Source organism: Mugil cephalus, chromosome 12, assembly GCF_022458985.1.
Source record: "Mugil cephalus isolate CIBA_MC_2020 chromosome 12, CIBA_Mcephalus_1.1, whole genome shotgun sequence".
Taxonomy (NCBI): domain Eukaryota; kingdom Metazoa; phylum Chordata; class Actinopteri; order Mugiliformes; family Mugilidae; genus Mugil; species Mugil cephalus.
The window spans coordinates 19,861,387-19,885,759 of record NC_061781.1 but is presented as its reverse complement, the minus strand read 5'-3'; the positions used below and the strand labels follow the sequence as shown (position 1 = coordinate 19,885,759).

At 43.6% G+C, this 24,373-nt stretch overlaps 1 protein-coding gene across 11 annotated transcripts in view; it reads right to left on the bottom strand.

Annotated features, from left to right (window-relative positions):
* Positions 1 to 24,373, bottom strand: part of dachd (dachshund d) — a 93,553-nt gene that overhangs the window by 2,925 nt on the left and 66,255 nt on the right. For 3 of the 11 annotated variants that reach the window (XM_047600520.1, XM_047600523.1, XM_047600529.1), the window contains 7 exons: positions 20,744 to 20,916; positions 20,484 to 20,637; positions 20,191 to 20,322; positions 6,392 to 6,537; positions 4,601 to 4,748; positions 3,783 to 3,941; positions 2,660 to 2,728 (listed from right to left, as the gene is read on the bottom strand). In XM_047600520.1, coding sequence (XP_047456476.1) covers positions 2,660 to 2,728; positions 3,783 to 3,941; positions 4,601 to 4,748; positions 6,392 to 6,537; positions 20,191 to 20,322; positions 20,484 to 20,637; positions 20,744 to 20,916 — 981 coding nt within the window. The remainder of the gene's footprint in view (positions 1 to 2,659; positions 2,729 to 3,782; positions 3,942 to 4,600; positions 4,749 to 6,391; positions 6,538 to 20,190; positions 20,323 to 20,483; positions 20,638 to 20,743; positions 20,917 to 24,373) is intronic. The other 8 variants (XM_047600526.1, XM_047600530.1, XM_047600527.1 and 5 more) reach the window with 6 other exon arrangements.

Here is a 24,373-nt window from a genome sequence, read left to right as displayed (position 1 = left end):
GGAAGCGAGAGAGACGGTGCCGGGGAATGCGGAGAGAGAGTGCGGCGGTGGGGGGCTGATGCAGAAGTTGACAACAACGCGCACCTTTTCGCAACAAAAACACCGGCTCGCGTCCCGTCTGCCTGCAGCTTCACAGTTGGAGCAATTTATAGGCGTGTCAATGGAAAAAAGGCAAGACAATCCGGCTACTTGATGGATGGCGACATTTAACGCATTGTCGAGAGGATGTTAAATATCTCAACGCTGTACTTCTTATAGATAACATTATCGCGAAAGTTAAAGGGGTTGGTGGGGTGGGGAGGGGGCTTTGGAAGAGTTGGGGCTGGGCCCAATTGAGCAAATCGCAATATTAGTGCAAATGTTGAAACATCTGCGGCGCGTCCTGACACGTCGCTTTATGAAAGACCGCCCTCATTAAAATATGTTAAAACTTTAGTATTTTTATATTCAAATCCAGATGAAAAGTTCATTAAAGAGAATAAATATTTCATTAGATGCTAAATAAAACAAAGGGAATTTTTGGCTTCTCTCAGCATAAAATTCCTTTGAAAGATTAATTAATACATGTAAATTATGCAAATTATGCCCATGCAAATATTTTATGAAGACAATTAAGGGATCCATTAATTACAGTCTTTTTGCTTCAGTGACATTCATTCATTTAATTTTAATTTCACTTTAACTGTTTTGATGTTTAATCTTGCAACAAAGAACTTTATCTCCGCGCGCAGGGTCGTGTAAACTCGCCGAACACATCGAGTGGGAAGCGGCAGGGAACCAGAGGAGATACCGGGGGAAGATATTCACGTGCGCACCGTTGCCAGGCAGTTACTGGCGAGGTACGGTCCCAGTAGCTTGCCTGCCTGCGAAAAGAGCGGCGCTCCCTCTTGGACCTGATTCAAAACACTGTAAAAGCAATTAATAAACACAGACTGTGTTAATATCGCAGAATTAGAGAAGTGTGACAAAAGACAAATAGAAATAATTAGTTCTCTAAAATTATGCCCTCATTATTTTTTTTTTCTCCCTCTCCGTTCGTTCGCCTCCCTGAGTTTGGAGTTGAGAATATACCCACACATTTCTCTCGGCTTTCATGCGAGTGATAGGCTTGTGTTCTCCCACCACCCCCCCCCCCTCTCCCCAACCCACCCCCACCCCTCCGCTTCTGCTTGTGTAATTTATCAACATCATTTTTTGCCATTTGAGGTTAATTATACAGCGAGGCTCGCAGAGTAGAGTAGAAGAGACATGGGTGGCAGACAAATGCTTCTGTAATTGAACAAAACACAAAGTGCAGCCTGTTATTCAGTTTCCGCCTTCGTTCCACTCTTCAAGGTGATGATCAGAGTGATTGAGAGGCTGCAGAAATTATATGCTCTATATGCTGGCATCAAACTGTTCCTTGCAGGCATTTGATTTCGAAAAAAAAAAAAACAAAAAAATGAAAAAAGAAGCTGCGTCAATTGAAACCTCCGGTATATATTTAAGCAGGACAATGGCGGTTGTCATTTTTACTGTAAAGCTTTAATGCATTTAATTTAATACAATTACACTACAAAGAGCCAGCTCTTCATAATACTGTAAAATATTAGAAATTACGGCGGCTAAATATACTAATTTGGTATGAAATAAGGGGCTATAATTACGCCCTATCTGAAAGTTATCTTTGCATTTAAATGATGTCATATGGATTTCCTTTTTTTGGCCATCAAACGGTTTCAGATCCCCGCAGTGACTGAATGACATTTAATTAAGGAGGAGTCATCATTTCTCTCAGTACATTTTCCTTATTTTTGGCCTTTCACAAAACACCAGTTCAAGGAGACTAATCGAATGTTAAAGAGTTAAAGAGTAAAGATGAACGTTTCCCACTTTTTTCACAGCAAATTACACGGAGCATTTTCTTTTCTTTTTTTTTCTCTTCTTCTTCCCCCGGATAAATTGGGACCTCTCCCAATGATAAGGGCGGTTCTGAGCAGACGCAGCTGAGGCGTATTAAAGCAAGCTAGAGTTCGAGTAATAATGAGGATATTCAACCTCTGCAAGGTGTCTTGTATCTGGGTAAACACAGATAGCAGACAGTCTACAGAGGTTATCACGGGAGCGCCCTTCCCCAAACACATACTGCACCCCCAAGGCTAACAAACAAACAAACCATTAAAAATGTACAAGGCTTATTCATAAAATGGATTGATTTGCCCCGTTTATTACTATCAAAGGAGGGATTCCGAGGCTTTTTTTGCGGTTTTACGACTCATTAATGCTTCTTGAGTTGTAAATAAACGACTTTTCTCCGTCTTTCTCTGCGACCTTCTAGCTCAGTTCTTTCGCTATTTTGCCTACTCTAATGTGGGCATGTTTTGTCCTGACGGAAATCTGCTTCCCGAATGCATTACAGCTAGTAAAAGTCAAGTAAAGGAACAATATTATTTCTGCGGAAAACCAATGATCTTGACCTAGTGCTGTGGCCCAGATGGTGAGCTGTATGTCTGAACAGCAGGCACAGAAACACTAATGTTCATAAACTGAAGCTGTGTGTGTGTGTGTGTGTGTGTGCAAGGGAGAAGGAGGGAGAGGGGAGAGGGGAGGGCAGAAAGAGAGCAAAAGAGAGAGCCAGAGAAAGAGAGAGAGATTTATTGTCTCATCTGAGCCCCTGTACCTTGTATTGTCCTTTCAGCATCTGTTCTTCCACTGCTGCGGTCACTCTCCATCTCAGGGGTCAGAGAGTCTGAGAGGAGAGAGGGATCACAGCCGTTAAACATCCCTGACATCCACCTATCACTATGCCAGATTCACTGCATCGTTCATTCAAAACGAGAGACGGAGCCTTCAAGCTATATCTCTGCAGGAGCGGCTGTGGCGTGTCTCTCCGTCTGATTGCTCACCACTGACGAAAGGAGGAAATAATCCATTAAGCCGAGGCCCCGCATTGGACTTGTTTGCTTAAGATTTGGATACGAGTCAAAAAAAAAAAAAAAAAATACAACTTTTAGCAAATTTGATGTCGTGATATTTTTTGATTAATTGGCCTCATATCTCTATTATACTGTTTGCCGGTGGCAGACCAGTGAACTGACGACGGAGGAATCAATAAAAATGCAGATCCGATGTGGCTGAGCCGCTGTATAAAACAGTTCCGCATTACTGACTCGAGCGCCAAAGTGGAGTTTTATTAGAATTTTATAAGCGTGTCTCGTTTTGTTAATAAAAGCTCAACTGTCAGATAAACGCGTGATCAATAGCCGCGTTTAGCTTCGGCGGGAGTCGGTCGGACGGTTTCTCTCCGCGGGACCGGAGAGCGTTGGAGGCGCGCGCACGTTCCTCCGAATCGAGAAGTTCTTCGCCGCGCGCGAAACAATTAGTCAATTAGTAGACGGACAGTAAAATTAATTAACTGGCAATTATTTTGATAATCAATTAATTGTTGCAGTCGTTTCTCGAGTAAACATGCCACTCACACGCTCTCAAGTTCCAGCGAATGTGTGGCGTATGTTCGGGGTTTGGATTAGCGCTTGGCAAAACATCTGAAGACGTCACCTTGGGTGTTTTTGAAATTCGCAACAATTAATCAACGAATCAAGAGCATGACGAGCAGATTAGATGATAATGGACCGAACTGGCAGCTGCAGCAATAGTGATTTTTTTAAAATCCCAGCTAGGTAGGTACGTATTATTTTATTAAGACGTCCTTATCTTCTAAAATGCTCCATGCAACACCGCTCTACGAAACGTTTGACCGCTAGAGGCCACAATGTTTGTAATGTACAGAAAGAGTGTCTCACGGTGGAGTATCTGACCGTTGAGTGAACGCATGCTGTCGGAGGGCGACGGCTGCTTCAGGGTCTGCTCGGCCTGCTCTCTCCTTTTGGATTCGTACTCCAGAGCTTCTTGGAGTTTCCTCTTGGCCTTTTTCTCCTTCTTCAGACGCTTCTGGATGATTGCTAAGACAAGGGCGGGGGGGGGGGGGGGGGGGGGGGGAGACCACAGCGAACAATTAATAAGCTCTGGGGCAAATTAGCAGAGCTTTATTTGAAATCTGACTAGCAGGAAAAGATAATAACCTTTTTTTTTTAAATCTAGCATACTATTACAGAAAAAGGGGGAAATCAATTAAACCTCAATATTTTATAATATATAAAGATCTTCCTTTAAAAAAGAAGCAAATACTCACTGTGTCTTAGCAAACTGCTAGAGGGGATTAAAGCTAATTGAAAAATTTATTGGGATATTTTTCATGGATTTCTCTCATTAAACATAAACGATACAGCTGGAGTATGACTCTGATGCATTTTACATGAGGCAGAGAGTGGATTTGTATTGAATGTGTATTTCCAATTATGTTAACAGACTAATAGCGGGAGAATCGGGGCTGCGCTATCACTTTGCGCGCAACCACAGAAGCTTACGTTCGCTCCGATCCGAAATATTAATCACACACCGAGAGCTGTGTAAGTACATTCAGGATCTAACAAGTGTACACGAGCGCGGGCCTGTGAAAACTCTGAGCATATACAGCGCACACTTAGGCGCGTTGCCACCCACGCGCGAGCGCACCCGGTTGACGGGGAGGATTCGGTGCCAGGTAGTTGTCAAATAGTACCTCTGTTCTTCTGCTCCATGGCGAGCTGCTTCTCCAGAGTCTCCCTGAGCTCCCTCTCTCTGAACAGCTCCATCTTCAGCTCCGTCTTCTCCAGCTGCACCTGCTTCTCCTGAGCCCGAGCATTGTCAACTGCCACTTTGAGCAGGCCCTGCACCACACACACACACACGAATACATACCAACATGTACAGAAAGAAAAAAACAACAAAAAAAAAAGCGGGGATGAGGAGAGTGATGTGGGCTATTTAAGCGCTTCAAGATGAAGAGCTAACCACACAGAAAGTATGTCACAGCACTTCTTTGTACTGCCCACAGAAGTGAAGCAGAAAGTAGGGTCAAATTCTGCAGACTGCCGCTGCTACACGAGTCCTCTCAGCCGGATTGCCACCTGAACTGCTCCTTTAATCTGCAAAGACTTTATCTTTTAGTGCAACCTCTCCTCTCACGGTCTCCACTAGATCTAATGCTATTTTCTTTTTTTCTTTTGCTTTTTTTTTTAAATCTTAAACCGCCTCATATGAGAGCGCTGGGTGTTTCTGACCCCTTTTGGTCAAAGCTGTGAAATACAAGCGTCGACAGGCTCAGCACGATGGAGACACAGGAACTGAAAAACTAAAGCAAAAGAAGAAGTTTGCTTGATTGGATGACGAAACAACGGGCAGCACCTTCACGATGGAAGGCCGAGTTACGATCAAGCAACGGTGTCGAGTACAGAGCGAGAGATTTATTTTATTTTTAATTTCACAACTTCCCTTAAAACCCAAAGGTAACACGTGTAACTGCGCGCTCCTCGCACAGCACATCAGGAAAGAATAATGACAACTACCTCATCTTGTATCAATTACATTAAGAGTCCTGAGCCGAAAGACACTGTGTTCTCATGTGAAAGACATAAAGCGCCGTGGTCATTCTCATCACATTTATTCCCCCCATCCACGTGGATTTACGTCAAACGCGCCGGGCCTCAGTCCGCTAATTGTTGATTCTTCTCACCCCAATTTATCCTAAGTTGCTTTATCTTCATTTTCTGCTTGGTTTCCCTTTGTTGATTCGTATATAAATATTCAATGCGAGGATCGTTATCAAAGATGACTCCGAGGAGTGTTGGGGAGCTCGCGCCGGCTTTACTTGTGGCTCTCTAATTACTACGCGGAGCCAAAGGAGAAGCAGGACTCTAGTGCCAGTGGTACGGGTGCAATGAGAAGGGCAGCGGTGTACACACATCATTACACTCTTGACAGACGGCAAATACATTCATCTAACCGACTGAGGGCGTCTGAGCTGAAGCCTAAATAGCACTTAGTAGATGTTAAGGTTGAGGAAGCGTGCGTGTGGTCCTTGAATGCGCGATAATTAAAACTTTTTTAAAAAACTAAAGCTTTTATGCAGCACTTGTAAAGACTCCGAGTTCGCGTTTCCTTGCAGGATCGAGCCATTTATCTACGTCTGATCTTGTGATCTGGCACAAAACAATACCATACTTAAAATAAGGCTTCACGTAGTCGTGAAAACCATTCAATCCAAACAGTTCCTCCAGAAATATTAGCTCTGCAGAGTCTTCTTTAACTGATTTTCTCCTCATTTATGACAACATACATAATTCATCACTGGATTTCAATAGTGCTCCTTCGAGACTTTACAGTCCTGCTATACCTGCGCCGATGCCGGCAACTCAAACTGCATTTCTTACTTAAGGAAAAATGACACGTGCGGATTTTTTCCAGACGTTCCTATGGTTGACGAGACCGAGGAGGTTGTAATCTGTGAGAAAATGAGCGTAAGTGACGGTACCTGTATGTTGGTGAGGAGAGTCTCTATTGATGACAGGCCGTCCGGAAAGAGGAAAGGTGAGGGGAACCCAGGAGGCAGAGTTTGTCCGGCCAGTGACAACCGCTCGTAGCTGTCTCGTGCTGTCGGGGTACACATTGGGTGGTCCTCTGCAGAGAGACATAATAATAACATTAAAAACCGATTAATAATTCATAAAAAAGGACCATTTGTTGAATCTGAAAACAGGATGGGGGAGCAGAACATGGGTGTAGTTTTTATGTATTAACCCCGACTGAGACCGTATTGATCTCCCAGTTGCCGATCTCGGCTCTCTATTAGAAATATAGGTGCCTGAGTCCTTCGTGCTGCTGCCTCTCTTTTAGGGCCTAAAAAAGAACAACAATATCAACTAGGACATAAATTCAGCTTCCTCCATTTAAGAGATGTCATGTGGACTCCGAAATCAGAAGCAGGCCGGCGGTTCGACCCCAGAGGCTCGGGCTCCTTTTGTGTATGCACGCACGGGTGCCTGTCAAACCTAAGATGACATCATCCTCCATTCATCACCGGCAGAAGGGTAGGGCCCTGCCATCTGCTGTCCAGCCTCTCCACCGGGCCTCAGAGGAGGGAAGAGGAGTAGAGGAGGGAGGGAGGGAGGGAGGGAGGGAGGGAGAGCAGGAGGCGGACCAGGAAACCCACGTACAGCCCGGTCAAACTAAAACAGTATGTGAGACACCGACCGCTCGATGCCCCATCTGATCAGACACATGTTTTGTCCGAGGAGCTTTTACCAAACCAGGATGAGCACCCGCGTGCGCCACCGTCTCACGGGGAGACAGTTTATTAGAGACATCCATTCTAAAAAGGTCCCAGCGTGAAGTCTGCACCATCAGCCGTTTAATTGTTAATTTAATGAAAAGGGGAAAAGTTTTATTTGTAACGTGGAGCCCTGGCTGCGTCGCGCACAGCACCTCTCCGCTCTCATCCAGTATTCATATCTGTTTATGTGGCAGGCTGAATCCTGTACAAACAGCGAGCGGAGCTGAACAGCCCTGCCTCTCCCTCCCATCAATATTCACCAACGCCAGCCAAGTGCTGGGAACAGCTGGTCTTACATTAATTAGTTTAAAGTATTTATTTCACCCATCCTCAGAGCAGATTGAGCAAAAACATTGGAGATTATTTCAAGCATCTGCAAATGCCCTGGAAACATCTCGGCGCCAAAAGTCGAGTGTTAGGATTCACAGTTTAGGTTTGTAATTTGGAGAAGGTTTTTTTTTTTTTTTTTTTTTTTTCTCTCCTCTCTCCGAGCAGGGAAGATGGTGAAATATGCACCGCTGGTCCGTGGAGAGAGTAAACAACCTTTCTCCTTTTTCAGATGGAGTTCACTCCTGTTGATTAATTAGAATGGATGGTTGCCTAATGGATTAAAATTTGTTTATAATTTGACTTCATAAAAATAATGAATTGCCTACTTTTAAGAAGCCACTCCTGTGGTAATTTATTTTGTTTGGTGCAGTCCTGTCTGCATTTGGAGGTGGGCGTCTGGGTGGAGGAATAAAACGCGCTCTCCTTATACGGTGGCACAACATGAAAGTCCCATTTTATCTCAATAAAATAACTAATCAAAGATCAAAAGCATTACAGTTGGCTCCAGCTCAGTTTGATATAGATGTATTGCATGCATTATATGCATGCATCACCCACCTCCAATAAAATCACCATAACAACTAGAGACGTTAGTAGACCTCGGGGAAAGGTCTGCTGTTGTAGCTTTGTAATTGATTTGTACTGTAGGCACTTTGTCCCTTATTTAGTGTTGGCATTAATCATAAATCATTGCTTTAACAAACTCCGGCTTCCCACTCAGCAGGCCTCCCCTCCAACACAATGTTGGATCACAGAGAATATTTGATGGCTTTGTTGCAGGGGAAACAACCTGTCATGCTCTGGGAAAAGCAAACAGCGTGTTTTGTTCGACAGACTCAAACTACCGTACAGCACCTCTTGTCAGATAACATTTCCACCAGGAGCCATGCATAAATACCGGCATTTCGAAAAAAAAAAAGAAAAAAAAAAAAGAAAGAAACGAACAGAAAAGAAAAGGAAAGGGAAGGAACGGGAAGCTAATAAGTGGCTAATTCAATCAATATAATCAAAACCGCCTTAATGAAACTCAGATGTAAATTCCAGTGGAACAAGAGCTAGATCTGTGGTTTCTGTGCTTCTAATGTTATTGCCCCCCCACCCCCCACCCTTCAACCCCCCCCACTTTTTTTTCTGTGCCTGGCTGCAAACGCTGGCACGTGTTTGCATGTTTATTTCTCACCATCGCTCCAGAATCATTGACTTCAACTTAATTACAGCGACAGGCGTTGGAGTGATGGGGGCCGGCAGAATGGAGTACTCTGTTTCCAGGTGATATTTCTACACCAGCGAGGCTGCCAGCAGCAGCTGTGACAGCCTCTTGTGCTTACCGTACGGTAAAGGTACACTAAAGGCCCGGGCTATGAAATACTGCGTGGAAAAACACTCGCAGGTCACCCCTGTCACAAATAACATTTCATGCACAACTGTTTCGGTGGATAATAGGAGCCACAAATAAAAATGGGACGCTGTAAATACAATGCATTCTGAATGAAATGCCATAATTTAAAACAACGCCTCCCCCCCCACACCCCTCCCTCCCCAACTCCTCTCTCCGTCCTCCTCCTCCTCCACCCTGCTCTCAATAGCTGCAGAGGGAGTCCTTGACAGTGTGCTAGCAATGATGAATCACCTATCCAGTTAATTTTCTCACTCCTCATGTGTTGTGCTGCTAAAACAGGGGCCCAGGAATTGACTTGACAAACTATGAATGTAAAAAATATCACTTGGAGGGATCTGGGCTTATCTCCAATTTACATGTTATTAGATTTGTGTTGCAAGCGGCACTTGGACCTAGCAAAGCTGAGGCAAAAAAGATGGGGCACATGATAACCGGAGATAAAACATGTCTAAAACCCACTTGAAAGCCTTTGAAATATTTGATGGAAAGTCACAGGGAGCGGAGAGAAGCAGGGGAAACTGGCCTGATTTAAAATGTGACAGACACACATTGCAATCTGTGGTAAATCTAGAAGAAACCTTGGGAAATTTAGCTGCAATCTCTGGATAAATAGCTGTAATTGACCTTGGGAGTTGAAAATGTGCCATATGTTTCTGGTTCCTGTGTTTGAAACTGGGTCCCCCAGGACATTTCAACCGAGTACTCACACGAAAGGCAGCGCGGAGCTGGAAGGAGAGGAAGATACGGAAAGAGACACAAAGAGAGAGGGAGAGGGAGAAGGAGGACGGGGAGGATGCCGGGGAGGAGAGGAGAGATAGATGGCTTAAGACAGAAGACGGATGGATAGATAGGTGAGGCATAGTCAGAGGTAGAGGTGGCTGGAATAGAATGGGTGTGTGGAGAATGAAAGAGTGACAGAGAGGAAGAGCGATAGGAGAGAGGGGGGAAAGAGAGAAGGAGAGCAGAGGTACATTTGGCCGGCCAGTCAGTGTGATATATTGACAGGTGAAGCCTTTGTCCTTGCAAACCTGTGTTCCTCCCAGCAGGAGAACTGAATGCTAAACCCGGAGGTTGTCAGCACGGCCAACACAAAGCAAAGGCGCTGCTTTTCACTGCACAATTGCATTTGATTTGACCTGCCAAGGCTGCGGAGAAAGCAGGCTCCTTCAAATGGAGTAGTTATGACCTCTCGGACAGCCATTAGCAGCTAACACAGCATTATTCCACCTGCACTTAAAGCAGCGGATTTGGAAAATCTTGTCAGGGGAAATATCTGTCTTCTGCTACAAATGCAGTGATGCAGAGCCGGGGTGAAAAAGGTAGCCGCGTGCAATTTGAGCACTTGAAAAAAACATGAGTGGAGCTGATCTTGCAAATGATGTCTGTGCTCTGAAGGGTCTTTCAGGTAAAAAAAAAAAAAAAAAAAAAAAAAAAGAAACTCCATTAACTGCATGATTATGCTGACTGTGATAACTTGAAATATTTTGTGTCTCTTCTTCCTAATCTGCAGGTTTAGTTTTAGTACCATAAGCTGAAATAAGATTGTCACATGGCAGAGGGTAGAGCTGGGCGGTAGGACCAAAAATGTACATCATGGTATTTTTCAAAGTTCTGACTGTATCACGGTATTTTTTTTTTTTTAATGCATAATCACAACATTTTCTACTGGTTGAGAGAGGAATTGATGCAGCCAAGGATGGACTGTTTCACTGTGATGATGAGTAAAATATTGCAGAATAATCCCACACTGGTAGTAAAACAGGTTTGCATGGGACCGTGTCAGCACTGGCTGGTGATGTGGGAATCCGGATATAAAAAAAAAAAGAATTGAATTTTATCCAGATGAAATGAAGAAACGGGCACAATTACGTCACATTTGGACATATTTATTCATATTTAAACATATTTAAACTGCTCTGTCTGTAATGTAAATAGCAGCACGGCCAGCTACCGTAATAACTGTAGTCTGCGCGCAACCATTTTTTTCTCCTTCATAAAAAGCTAAAACTAGGGAAGAATTGAATTTTATCCAAATGAAATGAAGAAACGGGCACAATTATGTCACATTTTGACATATTTATTCATATTTAAACATATTTAAACTGCTATGTCTGTAATGTAAATAGCAGCCAGATCAGCTACCGTAATAACTGTAGTCTGTGCGCAACAATTTTTCCTCCTTCATAAAAAGCTAAAACTAGGGAAGAATTGAATTTTATCCGGATGAAATGAAGAAACGGACACAACTATGTCACATTTTGACATATTTATTCGTATTTAAACATATTTGAACTGCTATGTCTGTAATGTAAATAGCAGCACGACCAGCTACCGTAATAACTGTAGTCTGCGCGCAACAATTTTTTTCTCCTTCATAAAAAGCTAAAACTAGGGAAGAATTGAATTTTATCCAAATGAAATGAAGAAACAGACACAATTATGTCACATTTTGACATATTTAAACATATTTAAACTGCTATGTCTGTAATGTAAGTAGCAGCACAACCAGCTACCGTAATAACTGTAGTCTGCGCGCAACAATTTTTTTCTCCTTGATAAAAAGCTAAAACTAGGGACACTTTTGGGGACAGCTATTGGCGGGGGACAGGTCATCCAGAACAGGGGCTGTCCCCAGAAATCGGGGACGTCTGATCACCCTAAAAAAAACTAAAACAACCGACCCGGCACCTTTTTTTGATACAAAACTTCTCGTTCTGTGGCTTCATTTTTTGCACCTTTTCATCTTCACGACACCTCGCAGTAACGCATTCGCGCCACGTGTGTTTTGAAGTGCAAAGGTGAAAACGTTCCGGTCTGAAACAGCGTCTCGTAGTGCAGCGCTCTGAAGTCAGATACACCGGTATGCCGATATATTAACAATTCATATCATGATGGGGAAAAAAATACCGGTGTTTGTTATGAACCGGTTTACAGCCCAGCCCCAACACAGCGTTAGATTATCTCGCAGACACACTTTTCTTAACACAACCTGCAGGACCTACTCCGAAGAAGAATTAGCGTGTGATGACCCATGCAAGACAAATTCCTTTTAAATGACTATCACCTGCATGTGCTGCGCATGTGTGTGTGTGTGTAATGTACTGTATACACTGTGAAGAAAGAGAAAACACGCAGATGCATGCAAACAAAAACACACACACACACACACACACACACACACATGCACGACACACACACTAATGTGCCCTCATCACATTTAAGCTAATTTCCTTTTCATCACGGAGAGAGGAAAATGAGTGTTTGCCCCATCCCTGCTGGGGGACAAAGTCAAGAGCCCCGGTCGGTTTGGGCTAGATTAACAGGTAACATTTGGCTCCCACTCTCTTATCACAGCATGAAAATCAAACCGCGTGTTTTCCTCTATCGCTCTCTCTTCCTCCCCTCCCTAATGTTCCCTTCACTTAGAGATGAAATCGCTTGCTGCACAAACCCATTTGGAGAGAGGAGAGAAGGTGAGTGGGATAATCAGGCTGGCCACTGGGCCGTGTTTCCTAAATGCTCTCCAAAACATTACTGTGCACAGGCATAAAATTAGCACCGGGACCTTAAAATGTTGACATTTAGCATGACTTTTTGGAGAGTGACACCCTCATATTTTCTTGTAGGATATCATTAAATTTCAACTGCCCTATGGCTGTGCCTTTCCATTAATAACCAATTCAGTGTGTCACTTCTCTCACTCCCTCTCTCGCCACCTTTTTAAAGTAATGAGTCCATTGCTTTGCCTTAATAAATTGAATCGTATTCTCAAGGCCATATGAAGATAGAGCCACAGATGGACAGGCTGCATGGAGGAAATAACCATAAATCCTTTACTGTCAGAGAGGCGGTCTGAGGTGACAAAAGAAGACAATCGCAGCCCTCAATTGGGATCACACCGAGATCACCAAAGACGCAGTGAGACGCCGGGTTGTCTCCGCCTCGGCTGCCTCTTCTTTTTTTTTCCACAGTGGATAAAAATATTTATAATTGCTTTCATTGCTGATGCATGATAATGATTAAATTAAAGAGCCACGCGCCGAGATTAGAACGCTGGGAGATGATTGTCCGCAATTGTCTGCATTCGAGAAAATTAAGACTACACATCGCACCTTTGCATAGATTACAATATTGTGGTGCAATTAAAAACAATTAAGGTCCTTTGTTTAGCTTGGAAAAAGGGGAAGGGGGGAAAAACAATGAGACAGAGAGAGAGAGAGAGGGAGAGAAATGGAAATGGAAATAGAGAGAGCAAGAGGCAAGGGAGCAGAATCCGTGTTGACTTCCATTCAGGAGGAAGATATCTTGTCTTTTTATGCGGCCCATGTCATATTTATTGCATAAAGGTCAGAGTGTTCATTTGTTCAAAGTCAGCGTTTTCCCTCTCTCCTCTCCTCCATGTAATAAATGCAGGGGCTATGTCATTATCGGACCTCTGAGGATTACAGGCTTGGCTGACTGTGATGACTGCATAAAAGCATACAGGACTTTTGTTTCTGCCAGCGCACACCTTCAAATGAGCTCTTAAAGAGAGCAGCGCTGGAGACAAAATGGCATTTTTTTTGCAGAGGGCCCGAGCACGGGGGCCGGGGGGAACGGCAAGGAGCGAAAGAGGAGCTGGTTAAGGTGAGAGATCGCGGGCGTTAAGTCCGCCACCCTCCGTTTTGAGCCACTCGGAGGAGCGGAATAAACTTGTGGCTCGGAGAGGGAGATGACAGATGAGTCGGTGCCGAATAGATTTTCGTAATTCACCTATCGACTACGAGCCCAAAGTGCCAAGAAGATAATACTCGGAGAAGGACATTATTGCGAAGCACTTTGAAGGTGTTTAGATTGTCTTTGCATATTGACCTCCATTGTCCAGGTCCATTTATTGACAAAAGAATCCCAGAGATTAAATTGGCCTCGACTATTGATCGGCTATTTTGCGTGAATCATTCCCGTTTCAGAAGGGGATCATTTGTACTGTATACCCGGCTAATCTTTCTGACCCACTAATCATCGAGCCATTTATTTCGCACTCTTTGTTTAGTTCTCCTTTGTTTAGCATTTATTAATTCATTAGAGCAACTTCTCATGCAGCTTAACTTAGGCAGTGACTGGGGAGTCCTGTTTCCGCCCGATAGCAAACGCGCATTCCTGCGAAATGTGCCACCGAACGTGCGCCCGACATCACAATACACATGCCAATTACATATTGATAATTAAGCATTCAAACAAACAAACAGAGAGGAAATCCCCCATAATCACCAGGTTTTAATAGAACAAGTATTAGCTTGGTGTGGTTGGCCAGATAGCCTGCTGCTAGATCAGAGCTTTGCTGGGTTTGGAAGGGAAGGGGGGGGGGGGGGGCACAGGCAGACACATTGGTGTCATTGCCTGGCATTGCAATCCTACAGGGAGAGGCTCCACTGCTGTACTGTTGCTGCCGAGCGAGCCGTCGACGACGGCTGGCGCTAATCCAGACTGGATATACTGAGCTGCTTTTAAATGAAGATGAAAGAACAAAAGAGGAAACGGGAAATGTAAACTTTAAAAGGCCCGGCTTAGGAGCACTTGCTCCGCGTCTGCCTGGTGCAGAAGCTCCAAAACTGATGCAAATCCATTAGTAGTCCTGTTTTCACAGTTATAAAAATACTTAAGGGGCTTTAATAGGAGCGACGTGTTAAACGTGTGGAAATCTGTTTTGATAACATTATTCATAACACTGGCTTTGCGCTGTGTGAATTAATAACACTTCATTTACAGACGGAAGAAAGCTGGCATGGTATTTCCAGCTAAAGAGATTAATTTTTAAAGACCTAATTGACAGGCTGGGGTTAGGCAGGATAAGCAACAGACTATAAGGCTGCAGCTGCAAAGTCAAGGTGACTGGAATACTCAGAGAAAGGCTTTCAAAAAGCAGAATGGAGAGCAGAGAGGGAGGGAGTGAAGAGAATTAGTCCTCAAGCACTTTTCCCTCCACCCCCTATTCTTCCACTCTTTATTAGGAATGATTTACTTTCTCAGTGAAAGGATATAAAAGCTCAAGTATAGAAGCGTAATTATCGCAGAGTGAAAATTTAAAGGTTTGACTCACAATGTCCTCAAGTCAGCGAGCAGACTGCCAGACGATAAGAGTGACTGTGTTCAACACTCGGCGTCCAATTGGTTGTGTTTTATGGGCTTTGCCAAGGAAGAGCACACAAACAGCACTCGGCTCCGCAAGTCTGTAAACATGATGGACTGTGGCAAACTACGAGGGCCGATGTTTACCTTGGCAGAGCCCGGGCCCTGGCATGTTGGTAGCATCACTTAATTACTGTTTACATGTAAATATTAAATTATACAAACAAGCCCACGGAATGTCTCCGGAAATACAGAAATACATATTCAGGGTCAACCTTATCTGTCCGCAACAGTTGCCGCTGCGAGGGAGGGTGCGAATCGCTTTGAATCGCAAATTCGCCCGCATTGTACATAATCTTCATAATTGTTTAATGCCGTTGTCCAAGGGCATTCAGGTAAATATGTTGCCATGATCTGCATAATAGCAGATGCTCAGATATGTAAAAATGCGCCTTGTGTTTTTTGCCGAGAACAAAAAAAAAGAAAAAAGAAAAGGAAAGAAGGTTATTGTTCTCAACAATTTTAGCGGGATAGGACTGTGATCATTAATGTCTCCAGTCAAGACTGCTAGATGAGTGCTTTGATTACAGACCTGTTTTCCCTGACAGTCCAGGGCAGCACATGTAGCAAAGCGCCGGTGCCTACTGTGCATCTCTGGTATGGCTGAGTAAAGCACTTGTTCATTTGCAGTGAAGGGTAACATGAAACAGGCCTCAGCCTTCTGATGGACAGGGAGATTTCACCTTCGCCAGTGAATGATAATGCATTATTAAATTTGCCTCTCTGCTCACTAGATACACTTAGCTGACCACAGCATATTTATCTCCCCATCCGAGGCTCACGTCTTGGCAGGAGAAAGCATTCTGTCACTTTTGAGGCATTTCAAAGATTAAAAAGAACCTCTCTCTTTTCAACGTCCCTAAAAGCATCCCCCCTTTTCAGTGAAATGTGATTAGCAGGAGATGGTGTCACGCAATGGAACATTCATGAGGGGGAGAACAAATATCCAAATGAACTCCCATGTCCTCGAGGAATAGCCCCTCTCTGCACCATCAGCAATCTCTCTCACATGGGCCGGGGAAATTTGATTGATCCTCTATTGAATTATTTTTTTGCACTCTTTCATTTCAACAGGACGCACTGACAAGTTGTTTGATCATAAAGCATTATTGTCTGCCAAGTCACATTTCAGGGTTGTGATGGCTAATGATCTTGCCTCCTGACTTAGGGAAAAGTCAGGTAGTCAGCATGCGTTTGAAGCTCGCAATGCCAAGGACATCGTGGAGGACTGAGGAAAACACTATGCATTAAAGTCAGAAAGATGAAGAGAAGGAGCTCGCGCCGAACATGCCCAACTTTTTAATGATACTGTACGGAGATACCATCAATGTCAGTGAAATATTTACATCGACGAAAGGGCGCGAAACCGGTGCCGAAAACTTTTGCGCGACCCGAAGTCCCCCGACTTCCTTTTTATCATCGCAAACGCTTATGCAAAGAAGGGACAGAACAAAGACTACAAAGGCCGGAAATCACTCTTTTTTTGTCTTTTTCATCTTTTTTTTTCCAAACTATACCCCACCTCCCCTTCTGCATCAGACCATCAGCGTCCACAGGTACTTTGCTCAAAGCAGCTGCATGGTAATAGGCTGTGACGCTCGTACCTGCCACGCTTCATTCGCACGGCAAACTGTGACTGCGGACGACGTGCCGGCTCTAAGTGCATCAACCGGACACGGAGGCCCGACAAAGAAAAGGCGTGGCAAATCGGCTCCGTCCGTTGTGGTCACACCGGTGCACAATGCATCAGCGACTGCTCGCTTCATAGCAGGTATGAAAGGCTGCACCTCTAGGTGACATAATACACCGCAGGCTTCCATTTGCGCTCGAGAGGACGTTATGAGTGCATCTCCTGTTGTGTCAACAAGTATATATAACATTTAGCAGGGAAGTGCCAATATCGTATTACCAATGATTCATCCGCTTTTAAAATATGGTTTACAGAATCAGCTTACACGCTGCAGTCGCCTCCGACTGTGCTGTCAGGCGTTTTAGCTCAGCGTAAAAGAGATGTGGCATGTTTAACTGCAACTGAAGGGCTGATATAAAAAAAAAAGGAAAAAAAAAGTGCTGAAATCTGTTGTTGGCAAAATGCTTAAACTGCCACATGGTTCCTACAGAAAACTCTTGTACTGCAACATACATACTGTACATATGGCTTGTGTTTCAAACACCTTTTCCCCAAGGAAATAAAATGATATCCAGCGTTTGATGTCTAAAGTGAGTTTACAGCCAAAGGCTTCCGTACCTTTCAAATTTCCCCTTGTTTGTCAGCTACCTGCTGTTTCACGAGACAGAGGCTTGTCGGAAGCTATCGCCACAGACTTTCTGTTTGAAGCAATTCAATTAGTCACATGTGAGATAGCACTTAGCTTTCTACTAGCCTTTTTTCCTCAGACATCATCTAATCCGCCTTTTTTTTTTTTTGTTGTTTTTTTTTGGTTTTTTTTATACTCCGGCAAAATCTGGACAAAAAATAATCAAGTTCAAACAACGGCCGCCCCCCCCCAAAAAAAAACTACCATCTGGCTACTCTGCGCTGTGGTGACACAACTTTGGAGACTGTCTTTTTTATATGACAACAAACAGCCTTTGTCCTTCATCACCAGAGATGACATGAAAAAGACGAGGCGCGTTCATAGGATATGACTGATGAGACGTTATAGTGGCTGTCTCTGAGGTGTCTGGCTATTTAAATAGCCTCCATATGAGCCGGGGCACTGTATCCTTCCTCCGCGCCCGGCGTGCTCTATTCTGAGAGTGCATTGCGAGAGATTAATTTAATGCTCTGCCAGGATCATAAAGATCAAACAAGTGGAGAGATATCATTAAACCATTGGAATGTTATCTCATTTATCTAAACAAACCGATGCGATGAACAAGCCTAATTAAAAAGCTCGCCATAAACAAAGCTTCGGATGGCGAGGCCTCTCCCCTCTTTAACAATGGAACGCATTTATTTTATTAATCTAATGCATCGTGTATCATATCATTACAGTTCAATATATCTATCATTAATTTTATTCCCTTCACTTAAAGCTTTTATTGGAATTACTTTGGTTATTAGTTGGTTCTAATGTATTGGTTACCTCTGTATCTGGCTGCTACAATCTCTCTTATCTCGCTGCATAAACCTGTGCATGTTATTCAAATTGCCTCATTTATTATGATAGCTTCCTCATGTAAATTGTGCTGACTGCTCGCCCTTGCACAGTCCTCATTAGACTAATGAAAACCTTCAAACGAAAAAACTAAACAACCTGCCAAATAAAGGTCTGGGGTTATTATGAAAATTACAACTGTGGGAGCCGGGAGAAGCTCTCTTCATTAATTCATGCTCAGCAAATTGGTAACTAATTTAGTTGCACTCCTCTGCATTAATGGGTTATTTTATAAAAATGTTTTCCACAGCCCGAGACCTCTGGTGCACACACTGGAGAGCTCAGAATCCTAATCAAGTCCAGTGACATATTAGGAATTGACAATCTCAAAAGATAATACGGCGCGTGTTTGCGGGGAGATGTGTGTAGGTCAACTAGTTAGAACTGGCGTGGATTGCCGGGTCATTTGCTTTCTCCTGTAATATTGCGGTGGAAATTAGAGTCATTTGTGTTGATTATCTGAGCATGGAGGAGGCACTTCAGCTGAGAAGTAAGATTTCTACCAGTGAGGACGCATTTAGCTGATTTATGTGTGTGGATACTTGGTTAAACCTCCTCCTTTCTTTGTTTGCATTGCTCTTCCCTGTTCGTGTAAATCTCCCAGCACACACACACACACACACACACACACACACACACACACATGCAGAGACAGTTAGACGGTTTGTGACCCATAAATTCAGCTCATGATCCTGCTAATTATTACTATTCACTGCTTCACACCCTGTGAGTGAAGGTCTAACACTGATCTTCACGTCAGCCCAGCCAACAGGGAGCATGCAGCCCAGTGATTTCCATAGTGGTTTTAATATCATTATCAACCTCACCCCACCCTGCGTCACCCAGCACAGCTCTGCCAAAACCACAGAGAATACTCAAATCTATTATTTGCTTCAGCTTGTATTTAATCTGCCGTGCTTAGCACGTTTCTATTTTTTTCCTTCTTTTTGACATGCACAACAAAAATGTAATTGAAATAATAAGAGCAATTAGTAGCGGAAAACACAGATTTTTTCTCAATGTAAGTTCTGAAAAGACATGGCAAAGCTGCAGCTCTGCAGAAAAGGTGAATTATTTTCTGTATTTGTAGTGAATTGTCCAAATTTATTTGGTGTTTAAGCGAGTCTAAAAAAAAAGAAATGATCTGAGGTCTGTGTGAAAATCAGGCTTTCTAACGCTGACGCGCTGTTTGTAGTGAGTTAAAGTTAAATGTCATCATAGCATGTTCAGTAAAGAGCCCACACATGCGTTAAAAATAAAACATCCACAGCATAAACACATTAACTTTGCAGGGCAGATCCAACCAGCGAAAAACATCCTATTACCACATTTCTCTTTTTTTTTGCTGTGTAAAACAAATATAAACATATTAAAGTGACAGATTTAGTACGAGTGTGAACTAGTTTAGGGGTGCTGTTAAAGTGAAGAGGACGACTTCAAATGAATTGCTTCTCAAACTGCATTATCAATACCCAAGGACTTGAAACATCTTCAATAAACAGTTTCTCTTGATGAAAGAAAATTGCAGTAGGCACGCAGGCTGTTTCCTAATGAATTATCAGTTTCTTTCAATTCCTTTCTGGTGATGAAGTAGTCATCTGTTGCAATTGGCACAGAAAAAAAATAATCCTCCTAATAAATCTAAGTTGATTGAACTTTCTTATTCCGACTTCATTGACACTTTAACCAAACGTGGGCTTCTGCTCTCCACTGTTCAGCTCAACAGGGGCCCCTTGCCTCCCCGGTTGTGTGATATTAACTTCAGATTTCTATATCCAGAATTACATCTTATATTATTGGCTTCTAGAATATAACCTGGTCTGCAGCTCCACATAGTGTGAGCAGTGACTAGAAAGAAAACATTATATGTCTCTAATTTAAATCTCGTGAGTTTGAACTATATGTTGTGTCGCGTGTTTTTAACAACAGAATTCATGACTCACCCTTGTCTGCGTGCATCCTCTTTACTTCGTGGCTCATGTCGTGGGCCAGGTCTCCCTCCTTAGGCCCAGGTGCGATGTTGGGGGACAGGCCTAGCAGGGCTTGGTTCATGGACAGACCATTGTGGTGTGCCGCTGCAGTGCGAAAGGATGGCAAAACAAAAGCGACATTACCGAGGAGATCTATCGCAACCCGACTGTTGTTATTTGTAACAAAACAGCAGCCTATTTGGGGTTTTTCTTTCACGATTTATTGCTATTGTGCAGTGTTTTGAGACGTAATACATAACACGCACGTATCCTGTCCGAGGAGCTTTCTGTGTGGGCTGGGGAGCTGGACACACTGCTGCTGCGATGGGACGACGGGTGACTGCCCGGCCTCCTGTTGTCTTCTAAGGAGGGAGCAGGGGAGGGACTGTCCGGCACACGTTCCTGCAACCCCAGCATCCACAAAAAACAAACACACACACGCACACAAAATAAATATCCAGTGCAGACGTTTAAAGTCGTCGTCGTCGTCGCCGCGGCCCCTGCTGCTTCCCGTCTAAAAATTTACCTTTATAACAGAGGTGACCATTCTCGAGGGCAGGCTCTGGCCCTGCGCTGCGGCGGCCATGTTTGCGATGGTGCTGAGGTGGTTCATCTGGCTCATCGCCATGGTGACAGAGGCTGGGGGCAAGCTGACTGGGATCAGGGGGTGTGGCATCATCATGAAGGGGAGTTCCAGGCCTGAGACACAGGAAGAGGCCGTTGGTTACCCAATGACGCGTATTATGAGTGAAATAGTCACAAGGGAAACTTGCGAAGCCCCGGCTGAAAAACTCCAAACCTGCTGCTGTTAATTCAGCGATCGGCAATTTCCCGCCACTGAGGTCCCCCTTTAAAATTGGTGCCCAATAACACTAAAGCTTTACACGGCCGTCCATTAGGAATAGAATGGAATGATTCGAATTAATTACTTCTCGGGTATCTTTCCATGTTAACATAACACACATAAATGTTTTACAGCACACGTTAATAATAGATACTACTGCGATGATAATAAAGAAAACGGGCATGATAACTATATACACAGTCATTCAAAAGACCAAAGTTTACACTGTAATAAAAATGCATTAATTATTCTGCGATGAATAAAAAAGGGCACATTATGGAAATTGTCTCAATATTTACATATAAAAAATATCTCTGTAAAAACAAAGGCAGTCTCGAAAGCCATTACCCAAATGACTAGTTAAATGTGCTAATGACAAACAAGTAGCGTTAGACTACAGTATGGCAATGACTTTAGGCTAATTATAGCAGCCTATATTCCACAGGCGGGGGAGAGAGAACAGAAAGCGACCGAAAGGAGCAAGTCACTTTCAGCTCGCACAATGGTGGTTTTAAATTTTTTATTTATTTTTTTTTTTTATACGCACACACACACATTATTCCATTACAACATCAGAGATATCTTACAAATGTTTTAAATTATTCAATTGCTGTCTGGCAATGGACGCCTAATTGGGGAAATTGAAGACATTAGCAGTCTGAAAATGTAAAGAATGTCTAATAAAGATACCATAGGGGGTTAGCAGCTAGTCAAACTGTGGCCCTGCTCTGCGCTTCTGAATTGCTTAATGAAAACAAGCCAACTTTCAAAGGACAAGAGCGCAGACAGAAGGTCAAAGCTAGGTGTCTGTACCCCCCACTCCTTTCCAACCATGTCCCCCCCCTCACCCTCCATCCCCCCCTCCTGCTCTATGGGGACTTTGAACTGGCAGGATCAAAAGTGACTGGGAACAGTTTGGTCTCATTCCTCCGCCACTCAGATGCTTTTTCCTCAAATGCTTTAAAGAAAAAAAACCTCATAGACACTATTGGATCTGATTGAGCCTCTCTGTTGATTTTTCACTCCTTTTTTTTCTCCCTTTCTTGGCAGCTCGGTTCAAGGTAAAAATAAAAAAAAAGGAAACAAAAATCTGCGTGAAAGAAAGAAGGGGGTGGAGGAGATAACACACTACAGAGAGCCATCCACAAAACAACTCCACTCTTCTTTCCTGACAAAACATCAGTAGCCAAAGGGCAAGGAGATCTGCATGGCGAAGCCTCTAAAGAGAAGGACACTGGTTGAAAAATGAAAGGACATGAGAAGTACTCCTCTCTGTCATTCCCCTACTTCCAAAAGAAGCGTTGATTTCCATAAGAAAGATGGCATGCAGTTTCTCAGTGGCGAGCATTCCCAAACAATATAAAGCAGGGGAGATTAAAGAAAGGCGGAAGCCAAGCAGCACCTTGTATCAGCGCCTCTGCTGAAACTCAGGCTGAATCAATTACCACTCAGCAGGCTAAGCTCAATTAAAAAACACCACAGAGGGCCTGATTGCGGGGGTACTTACTGTAGGACAACATGGAGAGGTCTGGGCTACCTATCAGCTTTTCAAGGCCACTCAAGGGCCGGAGTGAAGAGATTTATTCTGCCTTTGAGGTAGATACATTACACCCATTCAATCAAACGCAGCCACATGAATGAAGAAAGATTTCCGCCGTATCAATAAGGCATTAAAAGAGAGGTGAAAAGACACCCCGGAATAACGCGACAATCGCTCTCCGTTCGCGACTTCTTACTTATCTCTTTGTGAACGCGTCGCACCTGACGGTTTATGAATTTCGGCGACGCGTCTCCACCTGACCGGCGGCCTGGCGCGGAAACACAGGACCTCTGTTCACTCCAAAGGGTATTAGTCTCGCTTTCAGCGCCTGTCCAGCCCCTTTCATGTCACCCCATCCTAAAGCGATGTTTCTCCCATAAAGACCCATTCAAGCCACTGTGGGGGAATGTGCCACAGACCAACAAGGGCCCACCGAGTCCTTTTATGCGGCGCTGAATGGGAGCCAGGTGAGGAGGATATTCATTTATTTGAGGAATCTGGTGTTTCCTGCGAGTCAGTTAATTATTTCATTCATATGCAATATCCTCTCATTTGCTCCGTTTCTTTTCTGCTAGGTGAAAAGGACCGCAAATAACCCCGGTGCGCGGGCCCCGGCACCTATTAGCTTGCCATTTATAAACGGTGGTTTCTGGGAATTTCTTTAAAAAAAACAAAAAAACAAAACAACAAACATTAGTTAGACGCATCAATCATTTGGATACTGTTTAGATATTCCAGTGGGTAAACCGTTAGAAACATATTTGTCAGTTTCTGTTTATCTCTGATAGAGAAGTTCAGTACCTGATGAGAGGTGAATTCCCACAAGCCCCCGCTCTCTCCTGAAGGGCATAAACAATGCATTTGGAGTAATTTACCTGAAGTAAGCCCGAGGGACCGGCAAAGGTGAACTCCTATTTACCATCATTAAAACTACAAATCACTTAATACCAATATAAACAGCTCAGCTATTATGTCGCGCAGTGCTCGGGAGTTCACGCACGGATGAGCAAAGATCTGAATCACGGAGGATGAATTGAATGAATTAAAACAGCCCTCGGTAACAACCTGATTAAAAAGCTGTTATATCAGAATCAAAAGGCGGCCGACGCTTGGTCCGTCACTTAAAAGAATCACGCCGAAAAAGGAAAAAAAAAAAAAAAAAAAAGATTGAATGTCGAATGTTTCAGAATGATTAAAAGGAGAGCAGTAATTTATTTTGATGACAAAAATGATAACTCGCAGCGATTTGTGCCGCAGTTAATCTTCATTGAAAAGGAACTTCAGCCTTTGTGGCCATCTAATCCTACAGAGGGAAATAAGAAAAAGGGAACTAAACCATTGTCATTGAAAATGAGAAAGCAGCCAGCCCCCTTACCCTTAACTCTGTTGTGGACAGATTTCCCCTGACAAAAATTAAACTAGCTCCTACTTGGCACTTTATTATCTCTTCAACTGAATGATTTATTGTTTGTGGGGCGAAAGAACCAAAGAGAGGGGGAAGATTACATTTCCAGCCAAAGCTCAGGCCTGATCTCGTTTTTTACTCCCTCTGTCCAGGAAAAAAGCTCCCGACAAACAATAATGTCAGCTGTAATTGATCGGAGGTCGCTGGCTGGGCCTGCAGTAAAAGCGCACTATTTAAGCGACAATCGGCCCCGCGCTCTTCAGACGCTGGCTAATGAAGCTGTCTGTCTGGGCTATTTACCTTCTCTTAAATGGAAGGGGAGAGATGTACTGTAAGAGACAGGCTGGAGAGGATCTGCCTCTCGCTC